At 42.1% G+C, this 17339-nt stretch overlaps 1 protein-coding gene across 1 annotated transcript; it reads left to right on the forward strand.

Annotated features, from left to right (window-relative positions):
* Positions 1-653: 653 nt before the first annotated feature.
* scdb (stearoyl-CoA desaturase b) lies at positions 654-11513 on the forward strand. Its single transcript, XM_080016335.1, has 6 exons — positions 654-752; positions 1504-1723; positions 5031-5161; positions 5399-5604; positions 6431-6663; positions 9474-11513. The coding sequence occupies exons 2-6, from the start codon at positions 1519-1521 to the stop codon at positions 9671-9673; spliced, it is 975 nt and encodes a 324-aa protein (XP_079872461.1). The 5' UTR covers positions 654-752; positions 1504-1518; the 3' UTR covers positions 9674-11513.
* Positions 11514-17339: the final 5826 nt, after the last annotated feature.

The raw sequence follows: 17339 nt of genomic DNA on the forward strand, positions 1-17339 counted from the left end.
TCCATTGTAAAGCGACCTTGGGTTTCTGGAAGGCGCTATACAAATCCCAGTTATTATTATTATTATTATTATTATACTATTATTTTGTGAATTATAAAGGGGATAGGCGATGCACGAGCACTGATCTGCGGGGGGGCTGTCACAGTAGATACATAATGACGTATTAGCCTATAGGCTCTGTTATAAATAGGTTACCACTTTTACTTCAATAGAACTGGGGGGGGGGGGGTCAGGATCTTGGCAAGGATGCCAAATAATCCCAAATGTGCCTCCCGCCACGAGTCATCGCACGGCAATGACCCATTTCTAATCTGGGTTTCCATCTGAACATTGACTCGGGGAAGACAGCGCCAGCCAGTTGTTAAAACAACTTACATAAGGAGAAGATACTGCGGTCAAATATTGGATCGGTATTTGAGGAAAGCGCAACCCCGGAAACCTGGGGAGGAGGGAAAAAAAAAAAAAAAAAAAAAAAAAGCCCCGCACAACATCAGATAAACAGACAGCCAATGAAACATAGGGGCTCGTGGCGTCCATCTGCCTTCGACCGATCGCTTTAAAAACAGCGTCCGCACGGTGCGAGCGGCGGAACCTGCGCTGTGGGGAACCGGGAACCAGCTCGACAATCAGCCATTCCCCCGACGTATCACACTTTGATATCAAGGGGTGGACGGGGGGAAGGGAAAAAAAAAAAAAAAAGGAGGGAGCGAGAGAGAGAGAGCGGGGTAGGCGGACCTGGGACACGGTGAGCGGTGAGTGCACCGGGAGTGGAGCCGGGTGCGCGGTTCTTTTTTTTTTTTTTTTTTTTGCATTTCCTGCGTCGCATCTTCTGGGTCCGGTTGGCGGTGGAAGGTTCGACCCCCTTTTCGAGATTCGGCTCTCGGCGATTCGCGGACTCGCCGGGGGGTCACGAAATACCCGTTCGATTTTCCGACCGACCGCGCGCTCGTTCGATCCGGTCGCGTGTCACGCGTCCACAATGCAGACATCCGGTGAGCCCGGAGTCGGATGAGTCGCGTGGTTTCCGTGCCGCACGGCAACGATCCCATTGTGTCCAGGTTGTTGATTTGGGCGTAAGTGTGGACCTCTCAGAAAATGTTGTGTGTGTGTGTGTTGTAATTATTTCTGTCAAAACCATTCACTGCGGTGGAGAAGTGTGAGTCAGCCAACGTTCAACATGACTGTGGCATTTCCCCCCCACATTTCATTTAGTCCTGTGTCATTATTTGCGATTCGTAGATTATATCGCTCGGCCACTTGCTGCATCTTCACGTCGGGAGCTTGTTTGGGTCGAAGTTATTCTCAGAGGCGACCCCCCCCCCCCCCCCCCCCCGGAGTTGACTCCCGTAGTCGTTCGAAAAAAAAAAAAAAAAAAAAGAGAGAGAAGAGTTCGCCGCGAACGAGTCGTCCCCGCGCCGCGCATCGCTGGATGTGGTTATTTAACTGAATCGTGTCGGAGCCGCTCCCCCCACTGAAAGCTCCACACCTCGGCGTGCTTTGCAGAACCGCGCCGCGAAAATGAGCAAGGACCACAACGGGACCGCCGCGACGGAGACGTGGACCGTGGAGGACGTCTTCGATGACACGTACAGGGAGAAGCAGGGTCCGAAGCCCCCTCGGAGGCTGGTGTGGAGGAACATCGTCCTGATGTCGGCGCTGCATGCCGGGGCTCTGTACGGACTGACCCTCGCCCCCTCCGCGTCGGCGCCGACCATGGCGTGGAGTGAGTATCCACGCCGACAGAAAAAACGGCGCTTTGTTTGTTGTCGTGGATTTTTTTGTTGTTGTTGTTGTTCTTGTTGTTGTTTTTTTGTTATTTTATCCTCCTCCTCCGCGTACATCCCAGATACGGCGAGGGGGCGGAAGTAACAGAAGCGATGAAATAGCTGTCAAATTATAGGGGGCGATTGAACCGAACACGCGTTATATTAAAGTAGTAATCCACGACATTGTTAACTTGCAAATTCCACGTTTGAGACGTATCCCAAATCCTATGGTTTAGCTGGCGCCTTGTGAGAAACAGCCATTCAAAAAAAAAAAAAAAAAAATTTTTTTTGGGGGGGGCTGTGTTATGTACACTGTTTTCATTGTTGGTGGTGGCGGGATCCGCCTTTCCCGGGACGAATGAACGTTTTGGAGCTAATAAAAACGTTGCCAATGGAATTCCGGGACTTGTTGCATAATCCACCCGACACAGATGATTTTATGGATTACCACTTTAATTGTCAAATTAAACCGATAGATTATTTTTTTTTTTTTTCATTGTACAAAAAAGTAATTCAATTTAAATATCCAAGGAGTAAAGCATTACCAAATTGCATAATTGCACAGTGAAATTTAAATGATTTCCAAATCATGTTGCCTTTGCAGCCGTTTTCCAAGACATTTAATGTGAAAAGACATGCTGCTTTCACCGCCACTTTATTTGATTGAATAGCAGTTTTAGAAGTATAAATCAAAGTGTCCCTTCGTGCCACCATCATTGCATATGCATCCATGCACTCTGTGATCTCTTGCCCTTATGGTATTATGTCATGTAGACATGATATAATATCGCTGAAGCGATTTCGGTACAAAGTTCATAATTCAGGAAAATGGCATGGTACTATTTTTTTTTCTGTATAGTTCCTTTTGGACCAAGTCACTACTAAAACCAACACTGAAAGGGAAGACTGTCTGACTTGCTGACATACTTTTATATATGTCTGTTTTTAAAAACTGACTGAATAATTTTTATAACCTTTTGCTTATTTTGTTTACCTACTTTGCTACTACACGTCACGATTATTTCTTTTTGAGTCGGCTGTTGCCGTCGTTCTATATGACGTCTGGAACGACTATTTGCTAAATTATCTAACTTGTTTAAAGGGCACCTATTATGCTCCATTTCACCCAGTTAATATATGGTCTCTGAGGTCCCCAAAACATGTCCTTAAAGTTTTTTTGCTGAAAGTATCGCTCATATTATGCATTCGAGCCATCCTATTATGCGTCCAATCCACCCCTTCTGAAAAACAAACTGTTTAAGTGTTTGGAGCCACCCTCCTGAGGCCCCGAGTTCTGTGAGCCGATGGGGTATGAGCACAAGTTCCGGGTTCTGTGAGCCAATGGCGTTTGAGCATGGCTTCCGGGTTTTGTTGTATTTAGTCTGTAAACTTTCACTGATTTCAGCTTATCAGTAAGCCAAACTCTGTTTCTGAGCAAATTTGAGGCGACAAATAAGCAATCCACTTGCGGAATCTTCACTCATATGAGATCTACAAGGCCTCATTTTAAAAGTTCGTTCTGACTTTCTGGAGAAGTACGGAGCTTGGGGCTTTTTTTGTTTCATTTAATTAAGCAAACGTCGGAAAATAAATAAATACATCCACGGTGTTGGTTGGAGAAACGAGCAGTGGATTGCATGCTGCAGCCTACAGTACGGTCGACCTAATGTGGACGCACACACGCACCACACACAGTAGGCCCATTAAAAACCCAGATGTACTGTATGTGCACAAACACTGAAAAAGTGAGTTTTGCATAACAGGCGTTTTATGTTAACCGGCTGAAAAACTACTTGCATTGCCATTTGGTTTTATGTCTGTTTAGTCAAATTTTCACTCCTGGCTGAATTCGCAGCCAGTAGAGCTGTTTGTCTGTGTTTGTTTTTATTTTACTAAGTGTCACACACCCTAGTTTACAATGTTAACTACTTGAAAGCTATATGCATTTTACCACCAAAGCTGTTGTTTGCTGGTTTCTCCAATTGCTACACGCCACTGTTCAGAATTATTTTGTTGTTCATGGAAACATTTTTTTATGTAGAGCTGTGTGCTGAGGTACATGGGATTTAAAATTTATTTTTTCATTGCGGTATGAAGTACAATGGAATTTTCGCTGGTATCTCAACCTATGGCAATGGGGGAAAAGATACATAGATAGATGGATACTTTATTTCTCCCCGGAGGGAAATTGCAGTGTCATAGCAGCTCACATCAAAAAGTAGGCAATAATGATAAAAGAAATTTCATAAAAAATAAAAGAGAAAATGGCAATATGTGGAAAAATGTGAAAATATATTATAAAGTGTTCAACTGTAGACAACAAAACATAGCCTGAAAGATAACAATAAAAATAGAATAGATAGAAAAATACAGAAGCAACAGTCCCGTATTGGGGTCCAGTGTATTGATCATAGATGCACAGTGCATTGGTGTGGCGGCTGGATGTGATGTTTGATTGATACGCGGTGGAAGTGCTATGGAATTAGAGAAAGTGCCACTGAAAGCGGCATCAAATTAAATGTATGAGCAGGAATGAATATAATTTGTTGTTTCGTTTGATGGCAATTTAATCAATTCAGTGTTTAATTTAGCCAAGTGCTGTCCATTGTGAACATCCACGCTTAATATATATTCCTTGGTCTGGAGATCAAACCAGTGGACGACCGCAGCGTTGACTGAGCTTGTTGTGTCGGATGTTTTTTTTTTTCTTTTTTACTTCTGCACAGAACGTCTTAATGGAGACATTCTGGCCACAACAACAGTGTTTACAGAATAATTCAAGTGTGTGTGCCCGATAGGTAGACAGACGGAGGCATGACTGGAATGACCGAACAGTGCTAACTTTGTTTCCACTGTGCCACTCGCATAATTTCCCCCCCTTCCTTGGCAATGCTGTGCTGCATGTTATTTCACTGGGGAAGACAATGCACAAGCACCATTCCGATAAACATTCCATTGTGAGCTGCGTGGCATCGCAAACAGAACGTCCATTGGTCGTCGCAGGGCCCCCGGCTCTCAAACCCCCGGGGCCTTTGGTGGCTCCACACAGACATACACATTCAACACTTTGAGAACAACAAATGTTGGCGAGCAGACCTGCGTGCTCCCACTGTCATCTGTCCGTGAAAGTGACTCCGCCTGACGAATGACTCAGAGGCTTGGGGGAGGGGCATGGTGTTCTCCCATCTCTGCTCCCGTGGGTATCCAGTTTGCGTCGATGTAGTGGAATGGTTTCTCTAAAAATCTCTCCTTCTCTGCTCTCAGCTTGCGTGTGCTACGTGATCAGTGCACTCGGGGTGACCGCCGGGGCCCATAGACTCTGGAGCCACAGAACCTACAAGGCCTCCTTCCCCTTGCGAGTGTTCCTTGCTCTTGCCAACTCCATGGCCTTTCAGGTAAAGGGGGAAAACAACAAAGAAATAAGACGTGCATTTGGAGCATCGCTGACAAACTGTTTATCATGTTCTTATGTCCACTTACAGTAAATAACAAAGTGATAATTAAAATGTTAATGATCGATGGAATATGGAAGGTTTTTTAAGGCCTTCAGCTATGCATGGACACAAGTATTTAAATGAGCCTTATTGTATGCTGAGTTATTGTCCCGCCTCCGCCTCGCTCTCTCTGTGCAGAACGACATCTACGAGTGGTCAAGAGACCACCGCGTGCATCACAAGTTCTCCGAGACGGACGCGGACCCGCACAACGCCAAGCGCGGCTTCTTCTTCGCCCACATAGGCTGGCTGCTCGTCCGCAAGCACCCGGACGTGCTGGAGAAGGGGCGCACGTTGCAGCTGTCCGACCTGAAGGCAGACGGAGTGGTGATGTTCCAGAGACGGTGGGTGGAGGCCTCGCAGTGACTGGAACTACCTGCTGTTTTGGAAGTGGTTGCAGCTTTTTTTTTTTTACCATCCTAAAGAAAATGGAAATGATGATGCCTAGTATTTTTGTCATATTATTATTATTATTATTATTATTATTATTATTATTATTATTATTATTATTAATAAAAATATTTTAATCTAGTGCCCCAATCCTTGATTCAGGCCTTAATTTAGAACTACACTTTTATATCCTATCATTAGATCATACTCCTGCCATGCAAATCAAGCACATTGATACCTTCAAATGGAAACTATAATAATTTGCATAGACAATGACACCCATTCATCCCCTGTGTGTGTGTGTGTGTGTGTGTGTGTGTGTGTGTGTGTGTGTGTGTGTGTGTGTGTGTGTGTGTGTGTGTGTGTGTGTGTGTGTGTGTGTGTGTGTGTGTGTGTGTGTGTGTGTGTGTGTGTGTGTGTGTGTGTGTGTGTGTGAATTGCAATGTCAAAGCAGCTCACATGGCAATAGAAATGAAAAAAGCAGTACACAGTAAAGCTCAATGAAAAAATATCTACAAACAAAGGGAAACTAAGAACATAAATCATAAAACACCAAACTACAAATAGATAAATTCACCGTGTACAATAAACCTAAGAGGTTGACAATAATTTTTTTTTTGTTCAATGAATGAACTCAACATTAACAAACAATTTTATGCAGTCAAATATTTGGGCCATAGAATATAATATACCCAACCATTTAAAAATGCTTTTTTCATCACAGACTTGAGAATTGTTCTTGGGTATAATTTGATGAATGCGTTTTGTTTTGTTTGTCAGACACTACAAACTATCGGTTCTGATCCTATGCTTCCTGGTGCCCACTCTGGTGCCTTGGTACCTGTGGGGCGAGTCCCTGGTGGTGGCGTACTTCCTGCCCGGGCTCCTGCGCTACACCGTGGTGCTGAACGCCACGTGGTTGGTCAACAGCGCCGCCCACATGTGGGGGAACCGGCCCTATGACTGCACAATCAACCCCCGGGAAAACCCATTCGTTGCCTTCAGCGCCGCAGGTAAGGAGAGCTCTAAATACTCAATCATTCATTTAATTCCCATTCTTTTGGGATTTGGTGACTTTTATGTGCTGGAAAACAAGTATTTCCAGCTGTATTTGTGAGTTGTATTTTCTTTTTTCTTTTTTTTGGTGAGGCTGATCGTGGCTGGTGTTTTAAATCGGGAGCCGGTCTAAAGCCAGGCCATCACAATAGGACGGAAGTGGCTAAGCCGGTGGCCGATGTTTATTTTGTGCAGGATATCCTGGTTTAAGTTGTGAAACAGAGGGTCAGGCGGCTCTGGTGCTCTCAGCGGATCCAAATCGAATATAACCTGGGCTTGGAATTTACTTTTTGGTTTACCAGCCCATATGGCTACCAGATTTTTAAAGTTATGAGCCACTCAGAATTTCCACTAGCCCAAACGGTATTCTTGATATAAATCACATTATCAGTCACTGCACATGTCAATTTTAAACATATTTATTTTTAAGAATAAGAACTATAACATATGATCAAACACATGAGGCTCTGTAGTAATCGTACATTCAAAGCAGTACATTCTTTTTGAAACTTTTAACAAAAACAAGACGGCCGCGACCCGATCGCCTTTTTTCATGAAACGGTCTCTACCTCCATTTATTTTAAATACAATAGTTTTAATTGGGATTTCTTGCCCCGGCTACATATTTAGTATCCAGGGCTACTTAATAAGGAATCTACAATCAAAAAATGTCAAGGTTCACGCTCCCATTCCAACTGGCACACACACAGCGCCAGCGTCGATAGTTGTGTTGCACGTCATCACACAGAGCTGGTGGGTGTTGCATCTGGGATGTGATAACTGCGGCTTCATCTCGCTTCCAAACGTAATACAGGTACTCCTCACTTAAGGACCTACCTGTTTAACAACTCTTAGGACTTACAAACATGTCTGTATCGTACACTGCATGCGCGGCGTCTCAGTGTCAAAGCATCTCATTGCACATCACCCTTTTGTACTATATACACTATATACACTGTATATACACTCTATATACTACACACTATATGTGACCCACCGCAGCAAAACCCGCTATCTCGCACATTTCTAAAATCACCAAGAGCAGCAAAATTAGTTGAAAAAACCTTTCTAGAAGACAAGATTTTTCCAGATTGGTGTTCCTTTGTGGGTTTTTTTTTTTAAATCTCAACGTATTTTCAAAACAGAGTTTGATTTCATTAATAGTAGAAAAATGTTAAACCGTAGAGTTAAATATTCCCACTAGATTACATGGGGAAACACAGTTCACTTACCAAGACGCTGAACAGCGTAGATCGATTGTTTACTTTAAAGCTACTGTCCAGGTGAAGATCATTCCTCCATATTCCATGTGATGTGAAGTCACAATGTGAAACCGTTTTGATAGAGTACAACCTTTAAATCGTACTTCTTTTACACAAACACACAGACGTTATTGTGTAGGGGGCTTTTACGAACGTATGCCAATGAAGAAGTAATGCTGACGTCACTTCCGTAAACAAGACGAGGATCCGGTTTCACTTGTCCGTGAAAACGTTTCACTTTCCGTGTTATTATGGACTACGAGAAGCGGGTGGCGGATCCAAATCATATCGCGGACCTTAATCTGACCAGTGCGATAGATGCAAGTCAGTGCAAGCAGCGCGTACTGGACTTAATTTTCCACGGTGATAGTCAGTTCTCCGACAGCAATGCTGACTCTGATACCGGCATTATACCGGACTTGGAGAACAAAACGGATTTCAACCTGAATGTGACGATGAAACTGAATATTTTCAAAGACCACCGGAGGTGACCGACGATACGGCTGTTGTTATTACAACGGAAGACGTTGATAACGTGACGAAGTCTTTTGATGTTGGTGATGGGGCGAAAATAAAATGAAAAGAGGCCCTAAACAGGCTCTCAGTGTGTAGCTGGGGTAGGGTTGGAGTTGGCCCACATAATAACTCCAAGAACTTTAAAGATATTTGGAAACGCACATTTATATATTAAATGACACACCAAGGATAATATGCAGAGGCTCGTGTTATTGATAGACATCACTACATTTTGTTGTGTTGTCTGCACTTTTAAACTCCTTAATAATTCCACTTTTATAAAACATGTATATTCTTACTGTTAAATAAAAGCCTTTTTAAAAACAAAAGATGTTGTGTGGCGATGTCGCTGTTCAACATTCCCTCAAAACACAAGAACAATGCAGAGATTGCCCCATTCCGCAGGGTGTCAAGTAGCCATGTGACAAGTTGCCATGCGGCTTTGTTGGTCCTCCAACCCATTTGCATTATGGGAACTGGCTGAATTAAGCCAAGTGTGGGGGAAAGCTTTGAAGGTGATTATTTCATAAACACAGTTTGCCACACCCTTGTCATTAACAAGTCATAGCAAAGTCAAAAGCCACCAAATGTACCTAAAGTCTGCCGTGGGCCACATATACACTATATATACTATATACACTGTATTCATCTCATCACCGTTCTCAGTCTCCAGTCTCATTCCCGCAGTCTGTCAGTATTCACTACACTAGTGTTCACAATTGCCATCCCCCCCTTACCGTGATATAACACGGCTTCTCGCTTATCGATCAATTCCCTTAACGACCTGGTCCCGGCAACGGAACTTGATCGTTAAGTGGGTAGTACATGTATTTGATAGGAATCCTCCGCCACGATTAGTGAATAAGTTGACGACGTCACCCGCCACAGCTCATTTTTACCGGCAGCTTCAAATTTCGAGCCCTGAATATAACCGCACTGTCAGTTAGACTTTAGTTTTATGCTGGCATCCTTTCTCTGATGGTTTCCAGGAGAGGGCTTCCACAACTACCACCACACGTTCCCCTTCGACTACGCCACCAGTGAATACGGCTGCAAGATGAACATGACCACCGCCTTCATCGACCTCATGTGCTTCCTGGGCCTGGCCAAGGACTGCAAGAAGGTTTCCAAGGACATCATCAAAGCGCGGAAGCAGAGGACGGGCGAAGTGTGCAACAAAAGTGGCTGAGTGGGGGGGATTTCGAGACTCTGAGACAGACATCGACTCGTCAAAGCAGGGAAAGGGCGTGGTGGTAGTGGCAGCAGCGGTGACGGCAGCGTTTCGATGGGGCAGATGGAATGGTGAAAATCACAGTTCATATCTCTGCTTCTGTTCAGGAGTTAAGTATATTCATGAGTTCCTGAGACTAATATTGGCTTTAAATTATTGTAGATCTTTCTGTAAGTGTTTTTTTTTTTTTTTTTTCTCTCCTCTCTTTTCATTATGTACTGGAATGTCTTCACCAACTATTGGCCAGAGTCGGTAATGTGGCTGGGGAATGGAAGCACAGCGTTTAAGATTTTTTTTTTTTAGTTATATATAATTTTTGTGCTACGATCCAAAGCAGGTATCGGCAGAGTTGATGAACAGCAGACTGAAATTAAAGTGGCTTAATAGTTGATAATCTGACACAGTTTGTGACCTTTGTGTTGAAGCAGCGATTAGAGAATATTAACCACTTATTTATTCGTGTACTATTTATGAATCCTCCGTGGGGTGCGGGGAGTGTGAAGATAATGCGTGAGCGTGGAGATTCCCCCTACAAGCAAGATTTAGACCAAAGGCCCGCTCATTATGGAGGTTTATTATTTAATGACCGTACAATTTTGGCACTTTACTTGAGTGAAGTTAAAGTTCACCACTTATCTTTTATTTTGTTTTATTTTATTTTTTGGGGGGAAGCCTTTAGTCCTTTTTCAACCACATGCTGCTGTGGTTTTACAGCTAAACTGTCCCCATCCACCCACCTCACAGAAGCTGTACGTTATGATACTGGAAACCAGTTCACCTGTCCGAGGCGGAGTCGTTAAGAAGTTCTTCTAATAAGGGAGATCAAGTTCTTTGGGGCGGGCGGGTCATACAAATTATATTTGTGTATGAAATTATTTATACATACCTCTGGTTGAGTGAGTGCAGGTGCTTTTGGAGTGGACACCTGTCGCTCCACCCTCTTAACTGAGACAATTCTGCACTGAAACATCCATAGATTCCTCACTTCCTGATCCCAGGAGGGAGATGAGACATTTTTGATTTTTAGCTTGTTTTTCTCCATGCCGGTTGAAAGTTAGACTGACTATTTCTCCTTCCCTCCGTCACCGTGAGCGGTGTCTCACATTTTGAAAACGCTAGTCAGGACTCTCGCCCAGACGCCTTATGAGGGTAACATACTTTTCCGGTACACAATTTATGCTAAATAACTCTGGTCATAAAATGTATGTCCGGTTATCTTCGTGCTGCGTCGATACTAAAGGAAACACAAGAAGGACTGAAATCCATCGTAATTTAGGATGCGCCAACGCCACTCAAGGAAAGTAAAAATCACATGGAGGTTATGACCAATCACATTTTACTTCAGTCAACCAATTTAGTTCTGAAATAAGATAATAATAAAAATAGAAAAAGCCAAACTTGTAATTTCTTAAGCACATTGTAATATTTGTCACACTTGCTCTTTTTTTGTGCAGTTATTTTTTACAGTGTTGACTTCTTGACGTTTAAATGCCTTAAGAACTGGCACATTATTTTCAAGGAATGTTTACCCACTGTAAGCTCCAGAAATAAACCCAATTTTCTACTTGCATAAAAGCTTTTATTTTTATTGTCGTGTTTATCTCAAAGGTTTGCAATTCTACCTATTCCTAACTCACAAAAAAAAGCCCTGAATTACACAGGCTTTTGGTGTCCAAAGGTTTAAGACCTATTTATTTGTGTCGTTTGGTTTTATTTGTCAAATTTATTTTTAAGAAATTAAAAAGGCAAAACTGATAGCCAAGTTGTAATCTGGATATAAAGTGATGTATTTAAGACAATTAAATCTGCTGTTGAGTATATTTATTAACTTCAATGGTGAGTAAATGAATATACCGTGCTTAATTCTGTTCCAAATCAGACCGGATAACCAAGTACGTTGTTCCAGATTTCCATGAACATTTCAGGGATCTGCATTTACACTTTCTTTACAATGTGCGGTTGTTTTGCACAGTTATAGATATAATCTTGTCCTGGTCATGCCTGGCTTCCTTATCACAAAAAATGTAACTTGTTGAATAGCAACTTTGCATGTAATGCCACCCTTCCTGTTTGAAATCTCTAGGAAGACATTTGTACACATTTAGACATTCAGATACCTGTAGACATTTCTTTTAGGATTTAAAGTTCAGCGCTTAAAGTGGTAATCTGTAAGATTATTATGACAGGTTCTCCTCACTTAACCAAGTTCCTACAACCAGGTCGATAAGTGAATTGGTCAATAAGTGAGGAGTGGTGTTATTTCACGGTAAGGGGGCGTGGCCATTGCGAACGCTAATGTCGTGAATACTGACAGACTGCGGGAATGAGACTGAGAATGGTGATGAGCTGAAATGTATATGGTATATATAGAGTATACAGTGTATATAATGCACATAGTATAGAAAGGGTGACGCCGCATACGCAGTGTACAATACAGACTGGTCAGAGAGCTGTTCATGAGTCCGCACAGTCGTTAAACAGGTAGGTCGTAAAGTGAGTACCTGTATATTAATAAGATTCCTTTTGTTAATGGAAAAACTCATAAGGCTTCTGGGCAAGAGTCCTGACTGCCCTATTGCTAATGAAAAACTGACATCAGTAGTTTATGGATGTTATGGATCCACTGCACTCACAGACAAGATCAATAAAATGTGTATTCGGGGCAGTCACAACATGCCAGCGTCCAAGATTGATTCAGATCGGTCCATTATTGCTGAATAATTTAGTAAAACACTATTTTCTATCATTGCCGCAACGCGTGCCCATGCGCAAATGATGGATTGCACAGGTCACATGATAGCATTACAGTCTAGTGACGGGTCAACAACTGGGTCCTCATCAATATCAAAAACATGCGGCCGCATGTTTGGGGCAGTTCCAACATGGCCTCATCCCAGTTTCATCCAGATCAGTTCAGTATTGTGGATAGAGTTTGTGATCAACAATCACTACCTCACCAAATGGCGCCACCATGCACAGATGTATAAATCCTTGCGAGCATGCACAAGTTGACGGAGTACACAGATCACTAGCACTACAGTTTACCAGCACCGAGTGAACTTCTGCACTCATTAAATATACCAGAGGAGATGGCCAGGAGGCCGGGCTCTCCGTGGATCGTTGTCGGCTCCGGCAGGCGGCAGCGTCGGTTCCAATAGACCTGCTTGCCGATTGGACTTTCAGCTGAGTGAGATTTGCCCTTGTTTTTGTACTAAAAAATAATTCTGTTCCCCAAAATGGATTAATAATCATAATAAATAATCCTGCTCACAATATTGACTAAAATAATTGTGATTATCATTTTAGCAACAAGTCACAAAATACACTGGAACAAAGAGGCAAGACACACTGGTCCATTAAACTTTATAGAAGGGCAGACTACTCTGGACCCCCGTATTGCTGCTTGCAGCTATATTTAGGGGTCCACCCCGTACACTGTTCGTATTTTTATTATTATTCTCCTTGGCACTTTTTGGTACAAAAGTGTCTGGAACAGGAAAACCACTATCAACCACACTATCCATGTGGTTGTCATTAGAACCGGGACATCGCAGACATCTGCTGCTCAAACCATCCCATCCACACACCACACCAGCGTAAATACGTCATAATTGACGCACACGAGACCCAATGTCACCGACCACCACTGAGGCTGCACATGAACTTACACATAACAAGGTAAGTTATAACAATGACAAAGTTTGGTTTAAAATCAAAAACAGAAGATTGTTTTCAAGAAACTTCCTGTACATACAGTTTTCTACAGCTAAACATTGCAAACTTTAATGAAAATGCAGAAAGTGTTAAGTATTGACAGGTTCTTCCATAATAATTATAATGCCAAATGAATGTTGTTAAGTTCCATAAATGTTGTCTGCATTACAATATAGACAATATATCTATTTAACTGAATTTTCCAATTGTTGATTATTAACAGAAAAAATACAACGAAGTACTAATTAAAACTAAATGTTTTTATATATTATATATATATATATATATATATATATATATATATATATATATATATATATAGCTACTATATTTATATATGTATTTCTTATTATTGTTATGCAAAGTAATTAAAAAATGTTGTTTTTGTTATTGTTCCAGATGCCAAAAAATAGCCAAGTCTTAAGACAATAAAGAAGTCACTGCCAAGAATCCAGTCCTCAAGGTCAGTCACAATATATAAAAAAAACGTACTTAAGAAAAATAATGTGGGGAAAAAACACATGAGAAAACTTCAGTGTTAAGAGGTTTGTTTCATCAGGATGATCTACGGTTTGGAGACTCCAGGAATAAACAGTGTGTTGCTATGAGTTTAACAGCAGTTCATAAGAACAAGATCCAGAATGTTTGCACATAGATGCAAAATGAACTAGACTAATAAACTGGACCCTCTGTATTGCTGCCTGCAGCTATATTAAGGGGTCCAGTCCGCAGGACCCTATTGATATTATTCGGGGAAAATTCTCTGAATTTTGAAATCTAAAACTATTAGAAACAGAAGAACAGCAGAAGCTATGAACAAGGTTCCATGTTGTTTGAACCGGTATGTCACAAACACATCTTGTGCTTGAAGTTTCATCCAAATCGATCCACATACAGAGCAACAGTTTGTGAAAAACTGCCCAAATTTGACTGATATCGCAGACGCGATCCAATGCATTTATCGCCAAAATAAGCCCAACCCGGCTAAAAGTATCTGGAACACAACAATGACAGAAACTACGAATACGGTTAAGGTGTAATTTGAACTGGTATGTCACAAGCATCTAGTGGTCTAAGTTAGTGCAATAGTAATTACTAAGAAATACCACAACAATTTTTGTATTTCATGGAAACGTAACATATTGAAAATGTAATTCAAGGGAAAAAGTCGCCAATAAAATGACGTAAGCTCGATTACCTTCGTAAACCTCCGTAAATACGTCACTTCAAACATGTGACATGAACAGCCAGTCATACAGAGCAAAGAAACACCCGTGTGACACAAACAGCCAATCATAAAGCAGGAGCACTGGGGCTTCCTCCGCTCTGCAGCACGCAGCGGGGTTGAGGCCCCCCAGAGCTGACACGACGGGTCTTCTGAAAACGCCAATTTGAACTGGAACTCGCACCCCTCCCAACCCGAGCCCAGCGCAGCTCCCATCCCCTCAAAAGGAGAGTGGGGATGGGGGAACCTCAGAAACCTGTAATACGTACCTAACATGACTAAACTGGACCCCGTGTATTGCTGCCTGCAGATATATTTATGATTATTATTGTTAAAAAAATGCAATATTTGATTTTTGTCCTTTATTTCATCAGCTTGCACTTTATAAGAAACAGCCATTCAATGTATTTGCATTATGCATGTGCTCCGCCTTATGTGGCTACTATTGTTGGTGGCGGTGTCTGCCTTTCCCACCGGGAATGCACTGATTGGGCACATGCAAGAGGCGACAGCAATGGTGAATTTGAATTTGATAAACCGCGATTTTTGGTCAGTAAACTGTTGGATGAACGTTCACAAAAAAGAACGGGACCCTCAGATTAAATAATATCCCCAAAACCTCAAGTGACCCCACAAAAAAGACGCATTTTTAAAAAAGGTCCCAGTGTTGGGTGGAATTCAGGGACTTGTAGTGGAATCCACCCAACACAAACAATATCATGAATTTCCACTTGTTATGTTATGCTTTGTGTGTTTGTGTGTGTGTGTGTGTGTGTGTGTGTGTGTGTGTGTGTGTGTGTGTGTGTGTGTGTGTGTGTGTGTGTGTGCTTGCGCAGTGTGTGTATACTGCGAGATGGGAAAGCGTTGCTGCAAGCAACTCCTCATTCGCGAGGTGCGATAGTAGTGTGAGTGAGAAACACACTTCACCTTCACCAGAAGTGAACGCTCCACAGAAACGACTGCAGCAACAAGCTAAACCCAGTCCAGATGCAAAGGTCCTAAAAAACTGCTGCCCTGGTTCTTCTATTCTGATCTATTCTGATCTCTGTTGCCCCAAAAGTGACATCAGCCTCTTCTCCATTGGCTGCAGCCTGTCAGGCCACCCCCAGCCACCACCCCACACACACACAAACACACACACACACACACACACACACGCACACACGCACACACGCACACACACACACACACATTCAACACCTCGATACTGCCAGTGTTTGCCAGTATGGCTGCGTGTGGGAGGTGACTAAATTCCCTTTAGAGTACATATAAATTATGTACTTTGTTATCCCCATGGTGGAATTCTGCTTTGCATTATAAAACATCTATTGTTTATAAACACTATATCTACAGACATTATGACAAGACAACAATAGACAAATCATCATTATCATCACAACATAAAAATCAGTGGATCAGTCTTGGTGGAGAGTTCAATTAGGTATTACTGAGAGTTTGCAGCCTCTGATTGTCTTTTGTGTGCGTCTTTTATTTGAGGCGTGGAGGCAAAATCGAATGTGCTTCTGTTCATTTCACCCACTATACTGAATCGTTTTTTAAATGATGATGTTTGTGGTGGAAACACCTCGACCCCCCCCCCCCACCACCCCACAAAAAAAGAAGATGAAAAAAAGATGTCAGTCTTCAAAAAAACTTAATCCAAAAACATCCCCCAGATCAGCCATCTAATCACTTCTCTCTAATCCCATTTTGCACCCAAGAAGATTCTCAAATGCCAAAGGAAAGAGACCTTTAGGGTCAGACGGGGTTAGAAGTGGGGGGCGTTAGGAATAACCCCCTATGCCGAACCGGTGGGTAGGGACCGTCTGGATTAGTCATGCAAATAGGCCCCATACCCTATCTGATCCAGGCCTTAATCTGCTCCAATCCCCACCTTTTTATTCTCGGGTGGGGGTGGTAGTGGTGGTAGTGCGCGCGCGCGCATGTGTGTGTGGGTGTGTGTGTGTGGGTGGGTGTGTGTGAATGTGTGAATCTAAATGCTGACGTTAGTGTTAAGATAAGTGTTAAGTTTTAGAAATATTAAATATGAAAACAATCAATAAATCAAAAAGTCACCCACTGATGTTCGGCCCCAGATCCACTCCAACCGCGCGCACTGACTGAGCGCAAGACGCGCTTCTTGGAGACGCAAGCGCGGAGTTGATGACGAACGATAAAAAAAAGATCTTAAATATTGACACATTGGGACGATTGGTCGATGTCCTTGGTCCCAAAAGGCAAATGAATATAAATGCATCAATTCCTTATCGTTGTTAACTAAAAAGCAAATAATCCCTTTTACTATTTTTTACTTATATATTATACTTATTAATCGTATGGTCCTATTACCTTATTGTACTACTGTGCATGTATTTCTATGATAATGGCCACGATCTAAAAAATATCTTAACATAATTTAATTATGCATGGCGAAGGATCTTTATAAAAGCTGACCTTAAGTGCGTCATTTTAAAAACTAAAACCAAAAAATAATAATTTAAACACGTATCAATAATTATTATAATACAAATCAACGACTGAAAAAAATGAAATCAATTTGTAATGATTTACGTCAGTTAAACTCTATTATTTCCTAAAACACATGGTCAGTCACTTGAACTATATTTCACATAATTTAAAAGCAAACCGCTACCAAGACTCCACGCCACACATTTAATAAACCAT

The sequence above is a fragment of the Zeus faber genome (genome assembly GCF_960531495.2).
Source record: "Zeus faber genome assembly, chromosome: 16".
In the NCBI taxonomy this organism is placed as follows: Eukaryota; Metazoa; Chordata; class Actinopteri; order Zeiformes; family Zeidae; genus Zeus; species Zeus faber.